Genomic DNA, 22,624 nt, shown 5'->3' with positions numbered 1-22,624 from the left:
ATATGAAAATGTAAAGATCATGATAGAAATAAAATCTTCATATTGGGTCATTCATTATCTGAAATTGCATTCCTGTTTAATAACATTCTTATGGCATTTTTAACCTCTGAATTTCTTATTGTGTAGGTAATAGGATTTTAACATGGGAATACATAGAATTCTGCTATGGGTTTATCCATGGGAAAAATAGCTGCTGGTCACAGACACATAAAACTACAGGGCACAAAGAACAAAACAAATGTGAGGTGGGAGTGCTAAGGAGCCAACCTGGGTCAGCTTGCCCACAGGAGTAAAGCCAACCTAATGACACCAGGCTGCGATGAAGGAAAGTACAGCATTTATTGCAGGGTGCCAAGCAAGATTTCCAGGAAGTGAGTGCTCAAAACACCTGAGCTTCCCTGATGGGTTTCAGGAAAGCAATTTTAAAGTCCAGGTTATGGTGAGGTTGTTGCAAAGAATGTTATCACCTGGTGCACAAGTCATGATCAGTTGATGGTGAGCTAACAGGACAGTGCCACAGGGGTTAACACTGTAAATCCTTAGGCTGCAGTAGTCCTGAGGGTTATGTGCAAATCATCACCAAGTAGATCATGGTGATTTTAGCATCTGTAAAACATCTCGGGAAAAGAGTATCAATACTGTTATCTAGGTCCTTCAGAGAGATGCTAATGCACCTCTTCAGAGGATGTGGGGGGAGGATTTGTCCCAGGAGGCCCCATAGGGTCCCAGGAGGCCCCATAGGGTCCCACTCAGTAACATATTCCCCTTTTGTTGATACTCCTCAATCCTGAGGAGAACAGGTGTTGGACATGAAAGTGGATAACAGTTTGATAGAGGTTAAACATAAATTCAGCAGAGGAACTCAGACTTACAGGGACTGGGTTTCAATACCCAATCCTATTTTACTTTTCCAAATCTTTCTGGGAATGCATCGATGACCACTCTGGCCACTTCCTGCTAAAATGGAACGTAGTCCTGCCTCAATTTGGAGAATGCACATTGCGTTGAAAATATTCTTGAGTTCCAAGACTTGCATCCAAGTCCAGTATGATTAAGACCTCAGTCCCTCAGTCCATCAATTTGTTATCAACAGATCCAGTTAGAAGCTGTTTGAGGAGTGATATTTGAAACTTTAATAGACAAAATAGATCTCATTCCCTGAGAAACACAGGAAAATAAGCTTGAAAAGCAGTCTGGACCTAGAAATTTGGCAGAAACTTATAGCCAGGTAGCCAGTTGTCTACTTTATTTAAGTAGGTTTTAACTTCTGATATGGTATTGTCCTATACAAGACAGGAGCTATTGGTCATTACACAAGTCTCCTTGTTTCTGCTAACATATGATCTAAAGCAATCTCATTGTCTAAAAACTTAATGGTTACAAAAGGAGATCTTGGAAAATTGCAGCTGTCATTTCCCAGCAGACATTGCTTTGAGAATGATGAGTGGCATCTTGAGTTTGACACTGCTCATAAACTTCAAGTTCTCAATAATACAGAAAGTGTCTGAAATCTCATCCACAATGGCCACCTAGTTTTACCGTGGATGTCTGAACTACAGCTACTCCATTTTGAATTTCAAATGCATTCCCTCCTCAATGGCCTAAGCAGATACAAAATGCATATCCTAAAGGCCACAAAACAAGCCCCTCTGGTCAGTAAAATTAAAGTTAAACCATGTATAAGCCAAGATGACTTCTCCATACATTAATATGTGCAATTTTAAAAATCATTTATGCTTTTGATTGTAAATCTTACAATAGAATGTATTGATGATTAAAACAAATGTCTCTCAAAGCCATTGTGTTTACTCCTGCCCCCTATTCAATCATGTCCCTTGGTTCTAGACATACTTAATACACACACACACACACACACACACATTTGCCTAGTTATTCACTTTGGGGAAAACTAATTAGACATAACAAACAATAACAGAGGTATGTTGACAAGGAAACATTTTATATAAGGTATACATTTTATCAATTATACCCAATTGTCACTTAAGTATTGTACATGTACTTTTAGAAACAAACTTAAAGCAAGCATTGAGACATACTCTGCAGTTATACTCTGTGACAGCTCCATTAAAATTTTTTTTCTATCCTAAACATTGGGGGCAACAGTATGAATAGAAGTAGAACCATATATTTTCAAGTTGTTAGTGAGACAAATATTTAGTAATGAGTTCAATTAGATTAGAATGATAGGTCTTATAGGCCTGGTCCAGAATCCTCGGTCACCTGACCACCACTGTTGTATTCTTACTCTTAGTATGGTGTGGATGTCTTTTGGGGTCAGCAGGCCCTTCTACAGGCCAATCCAATGCAGAGGTCCTTGTCAAATGGGAAGTATGAATCCAAGAGTCAATTTCATTCAGGTTCATTGCACATGAGCTAGTTAATAGACCTATAAGGATCCTTTTATCTAGGTTGGAAACGGTCCTTTAAAATGTGCCTTTTCCAGCTTACATAAACCCTTGATTGCAGGTCGTGGGACAGCTGGTGCTCATTCAAAGATAGGTTGTTGAAGTAAGCCTCAGAAATGACCTAGAATGCCATTCTTAATAATTCAAAAAAAATTTTACAACTATGTAGCATGAGAACAAGGAATGTTCTGAGAGACAAGGCTTAGAAAGTAAATGCAGACCACAAGTAACAGCATCAGAAGTCAACATCCACTAAAACATATTTGCTGTCTAAATTTTCCCTCATTTTTACAAACTAGCCAATTAAAATTAATTTGTTTGCAAATTAATGTGTTTGGAAGTCTGATGTTAATGAGTTTTGGACTGATTACTTACATAAGTGAATTGATCACAAAGGTACTTTTGAATTGACTATGCTAGAACTTTTCATAAGTAGTCTCAGCCTTAACTTTTTTTAAAAAAGATTTTTTTTATTGAGTTATAGTCACTTTACAATGTTGTGTCAATTAACAATGTAGAGCACAATTTTTCAGCTATACATGAGCACACATATATTCATTGTCATATTCTTTTTCGCTGTGAGCTACCACAAGATCTTGTATATATTTCCCTGTGCTACACAGTATAATCTTATTTCTCTATTCTACATATGCCTGTCAGTATCTACAAATTTTGAACTCCCAGTCTGTCCCTTCCCACCTCCCACCCCCTTGGCAACCACAAATTTGTATTCTATGTCTATGAGTCTGTTTCTGTTTTGTATTTATGTTCTTTTTTTTTTTTTAAATTTCACATATGAGCAATCTCATATGGTATTTTTCTTTCTCTTTCTGGCTTACTTCACTTAGAGTGACATTCTCCAGGGACAACGATGTTGCTGCAAATGGCATTATGTTGTCATCTTTTATGGCTGAATAGTATTCCATTGTATAAATATATCATTTTTTCTTTATCCAGGCATCTGTTGATAGACATTTAGGCTGTTTCCATGTCTTGGCTATTGTAAACAGTACTGCTATGAACATTGGGGTGCAGGTGTCTCTTTGAAGTAGGGTTCCTTCTGGATATATGCCCAGGAGCTGGATTACTGGGTCCTATGGTAAGTCTATTCCTAGTCTTTCGAGGAATCTCTATCCTGTTTTCCACAATGGCTGCACCAAACTGCATTCCCACCAGCAGTGTAGGAGGGTTCCCTTTTCTCCACACTCTCTCCAGCATTTGTCATTTGTGGACTTTTGAATGATGGCCATTCTGACTGGTGTGAGGTGATACCTCATCATAGTTTTGACTTGCATTTCTCTGATAATTAGTGATATTGAGCATTTTTTCATGTGCCTCTTGATCATTTGTATGTTTTCCTTGGAAAATTGCTTGTTTAGGTCTTCTGCCCACTTTTGGACTGGGTTGTTTGTTTTTTTCTTATTAAGTCATATGAGTTGCTTATATATTCTGGAGATCAAGCCTTTGTCAGTTTCATCTTTAGCAAAAATTTTCTCCCATTCTGTAGGTTGTCATTTGGTTTTGCTTATGGTTTCCTTTGCTGTGAAGAAGCTTATAAGTTTAATTAGGTCCCATTTGTTTATTTCTGCTTTTATTTCTATTGCTTGGGTAGACTGCCTTAGAACATTTTTGAGATGTATGTGAGATAATGTTTTGCCTATATTTTCTACTAGGAGGTTTATTGTAACTTGTCTTATGGTTAAGTCTTTGGTCCATTTTGATAAAATTCAACATCCATTTATGATAAAAACTCTCACCAAAGTAGGTATAGAGGGAACATATCTCAACATAATAAAAGCTATATATGACAAACCTACAGCCAGCATAGTACTCAACGGTGAAAAACTCAAAAGCTTCCCACTAAAATCTGGCACAAGCCAAGGCTACCCACTATCACCACTTGTATTCAACATAGTCTTGGAAGTCCTAACTACAGAAATAAGGCAAGAGAGAGAAATAAAAGGGATCCAAATTGGAAAAGAAGAGATAAAAGTGTCATTATATGCAGGTGGCATTATACTATATATAGGAAACCCTAAAAGATCCACACAAAAACTACTAGAACTAATCAAAGAATTCAGCAATGTTGCAGGTTACAAGATTAATGTACAAAAGTCAGTTGCATTTCTTTACACTAATGATGAATTAACAGGAAAGGAAAGGAAAGGAACAATCCATTTTAAAATAGCACCCAAAGTAATAAAATACCTAGAAATAAATCTAACCAAGGAGGTGAAAGAATTATACACAGAAAACTATAAAACATTGATTAAGGAAATTAAAGAAGACTTTAAAAAATAGAAAGATATCTCATGCTCCTGGATTGGAAGAATCAATATTATTAAAATGGTCATGCTCCCCAAGGCAATCTACAGATTTAATGCAATCCCTATCAAATTATCCAGGACATATTTCACAGAACTAGAACAAATCAAAATAAAATTTATATGGAACCATCAAAGACCTAGAATTGCCAAAGCATTACTGAAGAGAAAGAAAGAGGTTGGAGGAATAACTCTCCCAGACTTCAGACAATACTATAGAGCTACAGTCATCACGACAGCATGGTATTGGTACAAAAACAGATATATAGACCAATGGAACAGAATAGAGAGCCCAGAAATGAATGAACCCACAAATTTTTGGTCAACTAATCTTTGACAAAGGAGGCAAGAATGTACAATGGAATAAAGACAGTCTCTTCAGCAAATGGTGTTGGGAAAACTGGACAGCAGCATGTAAATCAATGAAGCTAGAACAGTCCCTTATACATACACAAAAATGAACTCAAAATGGATCAACCTTAACTTTTAAAAGGCCTTTCAGGACTAGGAAAGCCATGCAAAGGGCTTGTCAAAGATTTTGCCTTACGGACTTAGGTGAATTCCTCCCCTTTTGAGTCCCCCAAAATATCACCAGTCATGAGGTAGCTTTCCTTATTTACATGATAAACCTGCTAGGAACCTTAAAGTTTCCAAATTTTGGAGAAATTGGGAAGAGAGAGAGGATAAATATTTCAATTTTACTTACAAATGTATAATAAAGTAGCTACAAATCATAATTAGCTTAAGAGGAAAGATCTGCCTGCATTTGGAAATCATAGATTGAAAGTCAGTAATATTTCAGACAAAATTAAAAAAAATTATAACCATATTCATCAGTTTATCCCATCCTAAGTAATTAATCATTTTTGATAACAATTTTATGAAACTGATTTCATTAGATTTAAAAAAAATCTTACCCAGTTCATCAGTATGATTTAAATGTTATCAGAAACCTGTACTTGTCAAAAAGTTCATTCTATGAATATTCTTGAAAATGAAGTAATTTTACAAAGCATGAACTTTACTTCTATGAATGATGAAAGACTAAAGAAGACAATATTGACTATCTCTTTACAATGTTTTTGACAAAGAAGCTTAATCAAGGTTCCGTGACATAAAATATTTTAAGATAACACTAGATTATGATGGAAAACATTATACCAGAACATATCTAAATTTAAGAAAACATATATAATTTCTAGAATGTCTATTAATTACATTTATCCATACCATAAAATCTAAGGTGGCTTATCATTCATTTGACAATGCTTCCCGTGTAATTTAGCATACCAAACAATCCTAGTTAGAGTAATATTTCTCTCTGAGATGCCTCAGGAGCCCTCTGAATCATCCCAAGGTCTGCTGGAAGATTTAACTAGAATGTGATAGAAAGTCTGTCAACAACATCCAAAAGTTTCAAAACACTTGGTCAAATAGGATCATCGGTCACTGTGAATATGTATTTGCTAAACCAAAGCGACGAAAGTTTTCCAGAGCAAATACAAATCACTTAAAGGCAAGGAAGTTCCCAAAATCTGTTATCCAAAAGCAACATTTAAGTCAACTTAATCTCTTAGCAAAAAAACTAAATCTGGTACTGCACCAGCCTACTTTTAGTAACAATATCCATTTACCTAATCAAATTTAATCTAATCTCAGGCTGATCATGGACAAAGTTATTTTTTCAGGGATTCCTTTCTATAAAACTTCCATAAATTAATCTATATAGCCATATTAGATTAACCCATCATTTTTTCCATCTAGAAAAAAGAAACAGTTTTTGAATTAAAGTAGCATTTTTGACAAAAATGAATATACATATGTTTTCTTAAACCATTCATCCATCAATGGGCATTTTGGTTCTTTCCATGTCTTAGCTATTGTGAATAATGCTGCAATGAACATAGATATCTCTGCAGATTCCTGCTTTTATATTCTTGGATTTATACAAAGATGTGAGACGGCTGAATCATATGGTAGTTTTTTTTTTTTTTAAATATTTTGAGAAAATTCCAAAATGTTCTCCATAGTGGCTGAACAAACTTATATCCACACTAAACTATAGTAGAGTTCCCTTTTCACTATATCCTCACCAAAAGGTTTTGTCTTCTATAAGTCTCATAGCCATCTAACAGGTGTAAGGTGATATCTCATTTTAGTTTTGATACGCATTTCTGTTGATTAGTGATGTTGAGCAACTTCCAATGTGCATATTGGCCATTTGTATGAAAAATATCTACTTGCTTGAAAAATGTCTATTTAGATTTTTGCCCATTTTTAAATTGGGTTAGTCTCATTGTTATTTAGTTATAGAAGTTCTTTATATATTTTAGATATTAATTCATTATGAGATATATGGTTTGCAAATATTTTCTCCCATTCCATAGGTTACTTTTTATTTTGTTGATTGTTTCATTCAGTGTGAAGGAGCAGTGTGAATTTAGAGCTTGAGATTCTGGACCTCAAGCTGATGTCATCATAGGATGAGAACTAACTGGCCTGATAGCTTTTGCCTCCTCCTTGGGGCCCTGTGCTGCCATTTTACCAGTCTGACAGCCTCATTAGGCAGATATTGTCTGCATTGCCTTTTATCTACATGGAGAAGGAATGAGAACCAGAAGAGCCCAGTCTTATAGCCATCCATGCAAGGAACCATTCATATAAGTCAGTTCATCTTGGATCCTCCTTAAAAGTCCAGCAATCAGCTGAATACCAGAGAGTGACCTCAATCTATGCCACATGGAAGAGAAGAATTGTTTAGTCAAGTTCTGCCTAAATTTATATGTTGTCAGATACAGACTAGTGAATGGCAAAATAGCTGTGTATGGATAGACACAGACTTGTGTGTGACCATATCAAATACATAAACATGTACATATGCAAATACTTTCAGACAGGCAGTTACTGATCCATGTGTCATCATATACGCTCCTACGTGTGTTTATGTATAGACACATGGTGCAATTAGATACAGAACTACATATCATTAAAAGTATATGTACAAGTGGTCATAGAGATTCTCATGAGGTTGGATACAGATCTGAGCTATGATGGGATACATATTATATATTTTTCGATAAAACCCTATGATTGTTTGGAAATAGATATATGTCTAAGACTTTGAGCATTGTTCTGTAATTCACACTGGGAAAAGACAGTAAACCTTTTCTGACTTGATTTTTGAAAATGTGAGTCAAATGTAAATAAGAGGGTCCTCTTTTTAAATAAGAAAACCACAAGGGAAGATTTATGTATACTCTATGAAAGTGATTGCAAATTTTTACTGAGGCATCAATCATTCACAATATGTTTTTTTTTTTCCCTGAATGGGAACACAAGATATTAAAATTTGTAGTTTTTCCTCAAAATAAACATGTAGTGTCATGACATTCTAAACATACTTTAAGGGAAGATTTCAAACTTTGCAAAATGATCATAAAATTTTGGAAGAGATGGGGAGGATGAGGAAAATTTCCCCAAATGGAACCCTCTTGATGGTGTAAAGCTTGAGGTACTAAATAGAAATTTTTCAGATTGTTTCAGAAATTAATAATTATTTTTTTTTTACTGTTTGGGCTTAGCTATTTCCTTGTCATAAAAAAAATGATAGATGGGTTAAAAAATAAAATGTTTTGAAAAGTTTTGTTTTGAAAAAATGTTAAAATTGATAAAATCATTGGAAGGTTATGAAATTTTCCAAGAGTGGTGTGATATAAAATATCAAAAAGTAGAAGAATATTAAAATAACATCTTTATATAAAAACACTCATAATTATAACATAAAAGGCATAAAATTTTAAGATATTTATAGTAAACATCAAAGAGTAAATATTTGTAGCAATATTATATATCTTTAATGTAGAATGTGTTAATCAAAATTTATCAGGAAAAAATACTCACTTCAATAGGCCAAGAATTCAAGTAATTGACAAAGTCTATAGAGTGGATTCTATATTGTTCAAGAAACAGAGAACACTAAAACAATTAAGAAAATTTCCCTGACTTCAGGGAGATTATAGACCAATGAACAGACACAATAATGACATTTATCTCATCAGCTGAAGAAATAACTAAATAAAAAATACAAGAGACTGAGTGGTGTAAATAATAAACATTTATTTTTCACAGTTTCGGAGGATAATAAGTCCAAGATTAAGGTGCTAGCTGGTAAGGTCCCTTCCTGTTAATAGACAGTCCATCTTGCTGTGTCCTCACATGGCAGAAGAGTCGTGGGTCCTAGGGTCTCTTTAAAAGGGCATTAATCCCAGTCATGAGGACTCCACCTTCATGATCTAATCATTTCCTAAAGGGCCCACCTCCAAATACCACCATATTATAAAAGATTTAACTTCTGATTTTGAAGAGGGACACAACTCTCGGTCTTGAGCAACATTGAAAAGTGGAGGAAAAAACTACTTAAAATCTGATAAACGCAAATGCTTGGTATTTTTAGTGAATAGCATTGTATTTGAGAAGACTTTGAGGTAATATAAGAAATCTCCATTTAACAGGGATAAAAGTCAGGGTATGAGGTTTCTCATACAGTGTGATTTACTAGTGAAAATTACCCACTGATCCAAAGACTTTGCCCCTCATAAATCAAGATGAACTAATGGAGGCAGAATAGTAAATTTCTTTGGCCACATGCTTCTGACCATTTAGAGGCAGATAATATTTTATTTCAACCTTGATTCAGAGAGAGAGACTATTTTATGATTGATATGTCACATAAAACAGTGTATAGTGATCTCTTGATTACCTAGCAATCTGTATCTCATTAATAAGAGAGACAAGAATTGCATATATAGTCAGCATTTATTTTAACAGTAATACCACTCAAAATACCTGGTATCAAGTTCTGTAGTTCCTGCTGAAGTTTGTGGATTATGGTTTATGATAAGTTTACAGATGAGAGGCAGAGCTTGTGTCTCTGTAGAAGGCTATGAAACACAGTAAGTTAAAAAAAAAAAAAAAGGAGCCAGGGATATGGAAAGGAGCAGATGTATTACCAGATATTCTAAACCACTGGGAAGACGAATCGATCATCTGTATGAAAATATAAATCCAAACAAAGCTGCTCCACTTGAGGAGAAAATATGATTACCCAACTGGGAAAATAAATGAGATTTGGTTATTCCTCTCTATATACACCTTGTTCATTCAGCTGATTTTTATAAAGTTAACCACTTTATGACTAGTATCTCAATTGAAACATCACTATTCTTCAATGTTAGCATGCTAAGCAATATAAAAAAATAAAATATGCAAAGTACCTTACAGACACAAAAAAGATATATCCCTCAAGGTTAATATGGGCTGTCTCTGTGTGGAATGGAGTGAATAAACTTTTTATGTCATACCTCTATTGTTATCTGAAAACTAACAATGAGTCCTAATAATCATGAGAAAGTTTACATAATTTAAGAGAGTAAAAAGAGAAAATCTTCCACTAACTAAAATAAATCTACAATATTAACTCTTGCTTAACTCATCATGTAGAACATAAATCTATATTCTCAAAAGAGACATTATATACCCCAAACTATAAATATTGTCCTGGGAAATTGTAAAAATCTTAAAAAATATATTTCAAACTATCTATCTATCATCTATCTATCTAGGAAATACATATCTATATCTATATATATAGATATATATAGGAAATTATGAAAGTATTAAAAGTTTATTATGATCATTTGAAATACTCACATAATAAATATTTTTCATCATGCCCAAGTTATAAAACCTGAGGAGAAATTTACCACAGTTAAATAATCACACATGACTTCTACTGGAATGAACACATTCTTCATTGAAAATAGGTGATATACACTATCTTTATCTATATCTATCCCTGACACCTCAATTTCTTACACTTGCCCAGAGCCTTTTCATGGCATTTTTCATCTCTCCATTTCTCAGACTATAGATTAGAGGGTTCAACATAGGGGTGATAATGGTATAAAACACTGTCAAGGATTTATCAATGGGTAAGGTAGAAGGAGGTCTCACATACATAAAAATGCAGGGCACAAAGTAGAAGACAACCACAGTAATGTGGGAGCCACAGGTGGATAAGGCTTTGTGCCTCCCTTCCTGACTAAGATTCTTCAGGGAGTGCAGAATGACACCATAGGAGATGAGTAAGAGCATAAAGATGACCACACAGATTGCCCCATCATTGGCAACCACAGTGAGGCCAATAGTGTAGGTGTCAGAGCAGGCAAGTTTTAACAAAGGGTACATGTCACAGATGAAGTGGTCAATGACATTGGGGCCACAGAAGGGAAGGTTATAAACAAAGAGAGGATGAGCTAAAGCATGTAAAAACCCACCGACCCAGGCCAACAGCAGCAGCAGTACACACACTCGCTGATTCATGATTGTCAAATAATGCAAAGGTTTACAGATGGCCACATAGCGGTCATAAGACATGACCACCAAGAGTAAAACCTCAGCACCACCCAATAAATGCCCTATAAAAAGCTGGGTCATGCAAGCTTGGAATGAAATGGTTTTCTTCTCACTTAATAAGTCTATAATCATATTTGGGGTGAATGTAGTAGAATAAACAGCATCCATAAATGATAAATAGCCAAGAAAGAAGTACATAGGGGAATCCAGGGTTGGGCTGACCACCACAGTCACGACAATGAGGAGGTTGCCCACCATTGTCACCATGTAGATGAGCAAGAACACAAGAAATAATATTTTCTGACCCTGGGGGCTCTGAGTGAGCCCCAAGAGGACAAACTCAGTCACATTCCTCCTTTGTTCCATAGAATCTTCTGTATGTTTTATTGCAGAGATCAGGACAAAGTTACCTGTAAATATTATTACCAGTAAGCTTCTGAAATCTTAAGATAATTTGTTTATTCTTTCAGCAAATATCAATATGGTTTATGTTCCAGTACTTTCAGATATTATCATACAATGTTGATTAAAACCTTACCACTACCCTCACAAATTTTTTCAGAGTAATGGAGAGGCAAGTAATTAAGAGACATACATGGGAAAGGCACACATTATTAATAACCAAGTAGCCATATATCACTTTCCATCTGTAAGGTAATAAAATTGTACATATAGCTAATACCTGATACAAAAATAAAAATGAATTAAAGTTTTAATGAAAAATGCCAAAGCTAGGTTTATTTTACTTTTTACCAATTAAGGAGATAATTTTTTCATCTCTATGAGTGGAAAAATCTTCTTAACAGATCATTGCAATTCCTAAGAGATATATTTAACAATTTCAAAAAAAGAATTATTAAGGATTTAGTAAAAGATACAATGTCAATAGACAAAAGTAGTTTGGAGATTTACATTGTAGAGGATTTACACAGATCTGTCTATCTAAAATAGACAAAGATCTCTAAGCACTTATGTAATAAAAATATAAATTAAATATAAAAGAAATTTAAAATATAATTTAAAAATTAAGGGAAGAATACATCTCAATGGCCAACAAACATATAATAGTACACTGAAGCTCAGCTGGGAACAGAAAAGTGGAAACTGAAGTAACAGTTTGCTTACTGCAGCATTACCTTGGGTTCTTGAAACCCATTCAATCAAGGTCTATAGATGCTACATCATCTTTTAATTTTTATCAGATTAATAAGCAATATGTAGAGAACATATTAATTGAGACTATCATCAGATTTACAATTATCTGCCCATGAACACATCCCCAGTTAATTACACTTGAAATTAGTTTCTAAGACTAGTTTATCTTAGAGAAGGTCAATTTATTCCAGATCATTGTAATGCAAAAACATCTAAAAAGAATACTAGAGGATAGAATGAATTTCCACATATCTTAGTAATCACAAAGGATTCCTAACAAAAGAGGACTTCTGAAAGAGTGCATTCTCACACCACCAATGTACTCTTGCAAAGTGTAAAGCCTGGCTCAGAATCTTGTGTATAAATACCCTTCCTGGGTTACCTGCATAAGCAGACAGACATTCAACCCACGTTCTGGGCTCTTCTGTCTTCTCCCTTGGTCTTCTCCCACTGATGCCATCTCTGAGGACACAGAGAGCAAGATTCATGCAGCATGTTGAACTGATTCCATGTGACTAGCTTTTTCCATGTTTGCAGGAAATCTATTTCATCTCAATCATTTGGAAAAACATTCCATTTCAAAAAGTTGGGATTTTCAAAGTGAATATCAATGGTGCATTACTAAAGAACTCCGAATCTTGATTGTGAACAGAGAATTGAAAGATTCATTGTTGTTCAGGATTTGTTCATATCACTAACAAATACAATTCAACATTTTGATTGGAGAGAAAACTGTAAATTGTGTATGAATTATTTACATACAAATTTTTCTTTTTGTCTTTTATACCAATGAAAGTGAAATAGTGAAATAATCTTTCCAATATTTTGATTCTCAATCAGTATACTCTCTTGGCTTCATACAGCACTGTTGAGCTTTGAGTTTCCTGAAGGATGGAGAACAGTTTCATATACATACTTTATTATATTTTGAGTCCATCATTTCAGTTCATGAAAGAGTGTCCTGTGAGGTAAGGGCAAAGATTTGTAAACACTTTACCTACATTTGAACTACTGTACATGTTACAGAGTCTTTTAGTTGGTGTATCTCAAAGGGTGATACTTGTCTAATTAAATTCAATGGGACATTAATTATAATTTTTATGGTGACTCTTTATCTCCAGAGATGCCAATAGGATAATTACCATGTAGAACAGGACTTATATAGAGTCATGTCCCCCGGGGGAAAGTATAAAAAAATGAGGTCATGTTGCCCAAAGGGAAAAGTCCAGAATTGGCAAGAAAAAAATATAGAGACTCTTGTTTAAAATATGACCTTCAACGTAGACAAATCTGTTCAAATTTAAGCTTTGTTTGAAGATGATATCAAAACATTATGAATGCTAATTTCTGAATAAGTCATTTGAAGTTTGTTTCACATGCAGATAAAGTTTGTCACATACTTTGTCATATATTTTCAGACAGGCAAGTTGGTAGAATCCGTGTTAGTGTGGAAATGGGGAAAGAAAACATTTGTGGAACTATTCCATTCATCTCAAATACCTCATGAGGCAATCACCAAAGTAAACAATACACTAAGCCATGACATAATTGCAATACATTTCAAAGGACTTAATAAAGCACAAATATTTATAGCTATATATACATATATTTGTTACATATATATTTTACAATTATGTAATTCAACTAGAAATTGATAACAAAAATATGTTTCTAATTAATTACAAATTAAGCAACGTATGCCTAAATTAATCATGAACATTTTGAAAGGTACATTTTCAAGACAAAAGTAGTGATAGAAATATATGTGAAAGGTATAATATGAAATATATATGCATAAAAATCTATATGTAATATAATACATTTTATTATATATAAATCAACTGGATGCAGTTAAAGTAGTGCTTAGAGAGAAATTTATAGCTTAAATGCAAGTATAAGAAAACAAGAAATATTGTAAGGAATGAACTAAGCTTTTGTCTCAAGAAACTAGAAAAGGAAAATTAAAATAAACCCAGAGAACTCTGTAGAAACTGAAGCCATTGAAATAGAAGTTAATGAAAATAGAGAAACTATTTAAGACCAGGAACTGGTTCTTTGAAAGTTTAATAAACCTGATAAGAACCTAGCAAAATGGATTAAGAAAAAATGAGAGAAAGAACAAATTGTCAGAATCCACTTTAAAGAGAGGGTCAACCCTGCAGATTCTATAGATATTAAAAAGATAACAAAATATGATAAAGGAATTTATGACAGTATACTTGCCAACTGAAACAAAGTGGACCACTGCTATAAAAAAAAAAACCCACAACTTTCTAAACACACAGAAAAAAATAATTAAAAGCTGAAATAATTAACACATAAATAAAATGACTCTTTAGAATCTCACCATTTCCAAAACAAAATTTCAGTCGCACATAGCTTGAATCATTGAATTCTATGTACCAACTAATCAAGAAATAGTAGTAATCTTACATAAACACTTCCACAGAGGGGAGGAATTAACATAACTCCTAATGCATTTTATGCACTCACGTAATCCTTTTACCAAAATGAAACAAGGGTTAGGGTATCATAAAGAAAATAATTAGATTAACATCTCACATTAACAAAGACACAGAGTTTTTCACCATTGAGTACTATGCTGGCTGTAGTTTGTCATACATAGCTTTTAGTATGTTGAAGTATGTTCCCTCTATACCCACTTTGGTGAGAGTTTTTATCATAAATGGGTGTTGAATTTTATCAAATGCTTCTTCTGCATCTGTTGAGATCATCATGTGGTTTTTGTTGTTTCTCTTCTTGATGTGATGTATTGCATTGATTGATTTGAGTATGTTGAACCACCCTTGTGTCCCTGGGATGAACCCCACTTGGTCATGATGTATAATCTTTTTATGTGCTGTTGAAGTCTATTTGATAATATTTTGGTGAGGATTTTGGCATCTATGTTCATCAGTGATATTGGTCTGTAATTCTCTTTTTTGGTGGTGTCTTTGCCTGGTTTTGGCATTAAGGTGATGGTGGCTTCATAGAATGAGTTTGGGAGTATTCCCTCCTTTTCAGTCTTATGGAAGAGTTCGAGAAGGACTGGTTTGAGTTCTTCTTTGTATGTTTGGTAGAATTCCCCAGTGAAGTCGTCCAGTGCTGGACTTTTATTTGTAGGGAGGTTTATTATTGCTAATTTGATTTCATTTCTAGTGATTGGTTTGTTCAAGTGGTCAGTTTCTTCTTGATTCAGTCTTGATGGACTGTATGTTTCCAGAAACTTGTCCATATCCTCTAAGTTATCCAGTTTGCTTCCATATAGTTTTTCATAATATTCTCACATGATACTCTGTATTTCTATATTATTTGTTGTAATTTCTCCATTTTCCTTTCTTTTAAAGAGTTTTTTTTTTTACTTTTTTTGTTGAGTTATAGTCATTTTACAATGTTGTGTCAAATTCCAGTGTAGAGCACAATTTTTCAGTTATACATGAACATACATATATTCATTGTCACATTTTTTTCACTGTGAGCTACCACAAGATCTTGTATATATTTCCCTGTGCTATACAGTATAATCTTGTTTATCTATTCTACATTTTGAACTCCCAGTCTATCCCTACCAACCCCTCTCCCCCTTGGCAACCACAAGTTTGTATTCTATGTCTATGAGTCTGTTTCTGTTTTGTATTTATGTTTTGTTTTGTTTTGTTTTGTAGATTCCACATATGAGTGATCTCATATGGTATTTTTCTTTCTCTTTCTGGATTACTTCACTTAGAATGACATTCTCCAGGAAAATCCATGTTGCTGCAAATGGCATTATGTTGTCATTTTTTATGGCTGAATAGTATTCCATTGTATAAATATACCACATCTTCTTTATCCAGTCATCTCATTTTCCTTTCTTATTTTGCTTATTTGTGCTCTCTCCTTTTTCTTCTTTGTGAGTTTGGCCAGAGGTTTGTTGATTTTATTTACTTTTTCAAAAAGCCAGCTTTTGATTTGATTGATTTTTTCTATTTTTTAAAATCTCTATTATATTTATTTCCTCCCTGATCTTTGTTATTTCCTTCCTCCTGCTGACTTTTGGGGTTTTTTGCTCTTCCTTTTCTATTTCTTTTAGCTGGTGGGTTAGATTGTTTATCTGAGATTGTTTTTCTTTGAGGAAGGCCTGTATCACTATAAACTTCCCTCTTAGCACTGACTTTGCTGCATTCCATAAATTTTGTGTAGTTGTGTTTTCATTTTCATTTATCTCAAGTTTTTTTTTATTTCAACTTTGATTCCATCATTGACCCATTGGTTTTTTAATAGCATGTTTAATCTCTGTGGTTTCAAAATTCTGAACATAGTATTCAGTATTTAGTTTGATTCTTTTGGATGTTTTCTTTTGGATTTTTTTTTCTTGCTATTATGGTTTTTGAGGCAGGTCTTGAGAAGTACTCAGTCTAGGCCTAATTATGACCCACTACTGATGCAAAGTCTTCTTAAGTATTCAACTCAGTGCCCTGGCCTTTTTGAACCATGAGGTTTTTCAATGGATGAGAATCGGCAATATTCCTGGCCCAATGTGAGGACCAAGCACCCTTCTCTGTAACCTACCTGAGCAAATGTTTCCCCAGTTTAATAAAGTGGAAAAATCTTAAAGCTCATCTTGTTTCCCACCTTCTGGTGAACACTGTCAATAGTTTCTGATGTCTAGTGTCCTGAAAAACATTATTTCATATTTTCTTTGGTTTGCTTGTTCTGTCAGAAACTATATGTGAATATTCATAGCAGTTTTATTCATAATTTCAAATAGCTGGAAACAACTAAAATATCTCTTATTTGAGAAAAAGGTAAATGAACAGTGATACATTCATAAAATGGAAAACTACTCAGCAATAAATGAATGGATTATATATAAACACATTGATATGCATAAATCTCAAATGCATGATACAAAGAGCAAAAAGTCTTATTTCAAAGACTATATAGTAGACATGATCTTACATATAGAAAATGCAAAAAATTGCAACAAAACCCTTATAACTAATAGAAAAATTCAACTTTGCAGGATACAATATCAACATACAAAAATTAGCTGCATTTACATATACTAACATCAAACTATCCAAAAAAGAAATTAAGAAACTAATCCCATTACAGAAGCACCAAAAAGAATAAAATATTTAGGAAAAATTTAACCAAGGAGGTAAAAATTTATACACTGAAAAGTATATGACATTGATGAAAAAAATTAAAGACACAACTAAATGGAAAGATAACCCATATTCATGATTTGGAAGAATAAATATTACAAATACACCCACACCATCCAAATCAGTACAGAAAAGATCACCACCACACCAAATCAAATAGAACATGTAAAATTGATTAGTAAGCAATTCATAGAAAAAGAATAAAATCATTTTAAACATGTAAATAGATCCCCAAATAGATGGCATTTTGGCAATAACTAAGCACATCAATATTTTAAATCATATAGCAATTGACTTAACTTCACTTCTAGAAATTCATATTAAAAAATTTCAGAAAGACTTTTTGCAGAAATATTTAACATCAAAAAAGACTGGGAAAAATATGAAGAGGACCAGATACATCAATTTCAGTGTTGCTTTATGAAGAATTTAATCAGTATGACAAAATTAGAATGAGTTAGATGTATATAAAGATCTATAGGGGGCTGAGTGATAAAATACAAAATTTATATACTGAAACATAAACAGAGACACATATAAAATTGCAAAGATTATTTCTTGGAGAATTGTGGAAACAGCATATAGTGACTGCATCTGAAAGGACTGGAAGAATCTGGTTTGGGATAGATTGGAGGTTTATTCAACACTATTCCATTTTGCATAATTTATATTCTTAAAATATATTATTCTCCATCATACTTACAATTTTTATTTAAAAAATTAAAATATTACATAAAAACTTCATAGAGAAGGCAAATAAAATGGAATAAGGATATTTTACACAGTATTAAATATTTAACTAACATAATATATAGAATGAAGTTTATAAAAACAAGAATTTGACTAAAAGTAAAATGAATAATGAGAAAGTAGTAAGAGTAAATACAGAAATTAATTAACAATCAGTGTAACTCCATAAAAACTTCATTCATTCATTACATATTATTTATTGACACCTTACCATAAGTACATCCTACTTTTCTAGGTGCAGTGATAAAACATTATACAGTACATTCTAGTTAGGAATTGGTATTAATAGCATGAACATATAGTTTATTCTTCAAGTATAATTATCATAAATCATTTGAAGAAACAAAAAGTTTCCATCAGATTTACAAAGATTTTTACATTCCAAAGAGACTGAACCTAATGCTAAATTACCAACTTCATGATGGGTACTGCACTTGTTTAATACTTTATCTACCTGCCTTTTTTCTACAGAGCTTCTTAATAGCATTAATCATCTTAGAATTTTTTAGACTATAGATTAATGGTTTCAGGATAGGGGTGATGACTATATAAAACACAATTATTTGTCAATCAGGAAGTTCTTATCACCAAATCAGATATAATTACTAATTATTTATACAATTATTAATTTCTTTTAATAAAAATTTTAGGGCACTTATTTTAATACACAAATTGTACAATGGGTAAGAACACAGCAATTAATAACATGGGGAAATAGACTCATATAAAATTTCCTATCCACACAGGTCTTATATTCTTATAAAGCAGTCAGACAATAAAGAAATAGAAAATTTAATAAAATACTTGCAGTATGATGCAGGTCTTATAAACAGCAAATAAAGTACTGTTATAGAAAGAAGAGGAAGACTGTGGAAAGTGTAATCAGAAAAGGCCTTTCTAAAAAAGTGATGTTTAAGCTGAGATCAAAAGGACAGGAAGTGACTACTAGTGGAAGTACTGTTACAGACAGTAATATTAAATAAAAATTAAGTAAAATTGTCTCATTTCAGAGATGACTAGATCTAAATGTAGAAACACTAAAAATTTACTAGGAATTTTTATTCCAGTAATATGTTGCAAAGGAGTGATGAGACTGTGCACTCATGTCTTGCTCCTGATTTTAATGTAAAAGCTTTCAAACTCTAATGTTGAGTATGATGTGTGGTGTGATTCTGTCATGTACGGCCCTAATTATGTTGAGGTGCTTTCCTTCTGTACCCGATTTAATGAGGCTTTTTATCATGAAAGGACATTGAATTTTTATACTACCAAGGAACAACACAAAGAGGAAATTAAGAAAACAATTCCATCTACAACAGGATCAATAAGAATAAAATACTTGAGTAAATGTAAGCAAGGAGGTGAAAGTCTTGTACACTGAAACTGCAAAATGTTGCTGAAAGATATTAGAGAAGACACACGTAAACGGAAAGACGTTTATGAGCTAGATTTTTATGTTGTCAACACTACCTAAACTGATTTACAGATTCAGTGCAACCGTTATCAAAATCCCTGAAGCTTTCTTTGCAGAAAAAGAAAAATCCATCCTAAAATTCAGTGTTTTTTTCTTATCTGGTTGCTATAGCTAGGTCATCTCACACTATGCTGAATAGAAGTGGTGAGGGCAAGCTCCCTGTCTTGTCCCAGCTTTTAGTGGGAGGGTGTTCAGCTTTTCACCATTGAGTATTATGCTGGCTCTGGGTTTGTCATAAATGCTTTTTATTATGTTGAGACATGTTCCTCGGATACCACTTTAGTAAGAGTTTTTTTCAATCATAAATGGGTATTAAATTTATCAAATGCATTTTTCTGCATCTATTGAGAAATTATGTAATTTTTGTCCATTCATTTGTTGATGTGGTGTACCACACTGATTAATTTGTGTATTTGAGCCATCTTTGTGTTCCTGGATGAATGTAACATCCAGGATGAATGTACATTCCTGGATGAATGTAACTTGATCATAGTGTACAATCTTCTTTATACATTGTTGGATTCTGTTTGCAGATATTTTGGTGGGGATTTTTGCATCTATATTTATCAAAAATAGTAGCCTGTAATTTTCTTTTTTTGGTTGTGTCTTTGTCTGGCTTTGATATCAGGGTGATGATGGCTTCATAGATTGACTTTGGGAGTGTTCCCTCCTTTTCAATCTTTTGGAAGAGTTTGAGAAGGTTCAGTATAAGTTCTTCTTCCTTTGCTTGGTAGATTGCAGCAGTAAAGCCATCTGGTCCTGGACTTTTGTTTACAGAGAAGTTTTTTTGTTGTTAATTCTGTTTCACTTCTAGTGATTGGTCTGTTCAGATTATCTATTTCTTCTTTTTTATTTTATTTTTAATTGAAGTACCATCAGTTACAGTGTGTCAATTTCTATGAATGTTTGAATAAAGACATATATCCATGACTGGGGACTATGCTATAATTCATGCCAGCAAAAGACACTAAACTTTTTCAGACCAACTCACTGAAAATGTTAATCAAATGTACATCAGAGAGTCCTCTGTTTAAGTAAGAAAACCAAAAGGCAAATTTTACAAATCTATCTATGGAAATGATTACAGATTTTTGAGACATCAATCAATTCTTCACAATATATGTCTTAATTCAGAATGGGAAGACAAGATATTATAACATGTCATTTTCCTCAAAACAAATATGTAGACTAATGACACTGTAAATATATTTTATAGGAAGTTTTCAAACTTTGAAAAAATAACCCTAAAGTTTATCATAAAATGCAAATATTTAGGAATGGCAAGAACCTTCTGAAGAAGGTGGGTAATTAGGGGTGTCTATCCCTAGTAGGTATAAATACACATTAAAAATCCTTGACCGCTGAAGTATGTTAGTGGTAATATTTTGAAATGGACCCTTTGGGAAGTGATCAGATAATGAGAGCAGAGCCCTAGTGAATGAAAGTCATATCCTTATAAAAAAGCAATGCTGGCAAAGATGTAGAATCTTTGGAACACTTGTACACTTTTGTCTGGAATATAAATTGATGCAAGCTCTATGGAAAATAGTATAGGTACTGAAATAGGAAAATTCTTTCTGAGCAAGACAAAATCCAAAGAAAATATTGAAAATTTAATTCTGCAAATGCAAAAATATTTCTACATGGTCAAAAACATTCTGCACAGTATAAATATATCAAAAACAAATCACAAGCTGGAAAAATAATAACTCCACATATATGGTAAGTGGGATAAATTCCTTAGTGTATAATTAAATCATGAAATCAGTACAGAAAATATCAGCAATCAAATAAAACACATCAAATTCATTAATAAGCAGTTCATGAAAAAGAAATACATATCACTTTAAACACATCAGTAGATGTCCAAATTCAATTATATTTATATATTTATAATTAAAGTATACAAGTGAAACACAGTTTTGTTAATAAGATTGTTAAATACCACAAATGTTTATCAAGTGTTGGTTGTTGAGAATGTGGTCAAACATGTATTTTCCAGAATGAGGGGAAAAGTGAGTTTATTACAAGCTCATGGTATGCATTTTGACAATAACTGTGGCTCAACATTATAAATAGATAAACCAGTTGACTCAAAAATTTCACCTCTAGGACTCATAAAATTTCAAAAACGCTGCATTGCAGAATTATTTACCTTAGAAAAAGATGGGAAAAACCTGAAGAGGACTGAAGACCTAAATTTGAGTGTATCTGTATAAGGAAGTTATATAGTATGTGGAAACTAGAATGAGTTAGATCTATATAGACTGGTACATAACAATCTTCAGGAGCCTCAGTAGTAAAATACAAAATTTATACACAAAGACATAAACACATTTATATATGAAAATATGCTTGTATTTGCAAAGATTACTACTTGAATTATCTCAGGAACAGAGTAGTGACTGCAACTGAGAGAACTGGGAGACAATGCTATGGGATGGATAGGAGTTCTGTTCTACAGTATTTCATTTTGCATGGATTCTACTTTTAGTATTTATCATTGCAAATTATACTTTCAAGTTTTACTTTAAAAATGAATGTATTATACTGAAAAATTCATATGTAAGGCAAATAAAATTGATCAAAGATGATAGTCTATATAGCATTAAATATTTTTACTAGTACAATAAAAAATAAAGATGAAAGGCACTCTGACATAAAGTAAAACTAAAACTGAAAAAGTTTGTATGTAAAAGTAGGAATTAATTTAAATCAGTTTAATTCTATTAAAAATCCATTAATTACTTAATTACATATTATTTATTGATTCCCTACTGTAAATGCATCCCACCTTTCTAGCTGCAGTAATATAGCAGGCATTATAAGTTTATATTCTAGCAGAGAAATCGTCATTGATAGCATGAACATAGAGTTCATTTTTTAATATAAATATTGTAATTTCTTTACAGAAAAGGAAAACTTGCATCA

At 32.9% G+C, this 22,624-nt stretch overlaps 1 protein-coding gene across 2 annotated transcripts; it reads right to left on the bottom strand.

Moving 5' to 3' along the window:
• Positions 1 to 3,942: 3,942 nt before the first annotated feature.
• Positions 3,943 to 11,530, bottom strand: LOC116149748 (olfactory receptor 4A15). 2 transcript variants are annotated; one of them, XM_064480285.1, is made up of 2 exons: positions 10,631 to 11,530; positions 3,943 to 4,085 (listed from the first exon to the last, which is right to left on the bottom strand). In XM_064480285.1, exons 1-2 carry the CDS (start codon positions 11,528 to 11,530, stop codon positions 3,987 to 3,989), a joined length of 999 nt encoding a protein of 332 aa, XP_064336355.1. In that variant the 3' UTR covers positions 3,943 to 3,986. The 2 variants fall into 2 exon arrangements, with proteins under 2 accessions (XP_064336355.1, XP_031297535.2); XM_031441675.2 differs by lacking the exon at positions 3,943 to 4,085 and having other exon boundaries at positions 10,542 to 11,530.
• Between the last annotated feature and the right edge of the window lie 11,094 nt (positions 11,531 to 22,624).

The sequence above is a fragment of the Camelus dromedarius genome, chromosome 28 (genome assembly GCF_036321535.1).
Source record: "Camelus dromedarius isolate mCamDro1 chromosome 28, mCamDro1.pat, whole genome shotgun sequence".
NCBI lineage: Eukaryota > Metazoa > Chordata > Mammalia > Artiodactyla > Camelidae > Camelus > Camelus dromedarius.
Note: the sequence above shows the minus strand (reverse complement) of the source record. Positions and strands in the feature narration are given on the sequence as shown.

What these genes read in the sequence shown, in the direction of transcription:
- LOC116149748 (XM_064480285.1), bottom strand. Translation starts at nt 11,530, where the DNA reads ATGGAACAAAGGAGGAATGTGACTGAGTTTGTCCTCTTGGGGCTCACT. An exon ending in ATGCCATGAAAAGGCTCTGG is followed by an intron (nt 4,086 to 10,630) that starts GCAAGTGTAAGA and finishes AGTAGAAAATAT; the next exon opens with AGGCAAAACATTATCTCACA.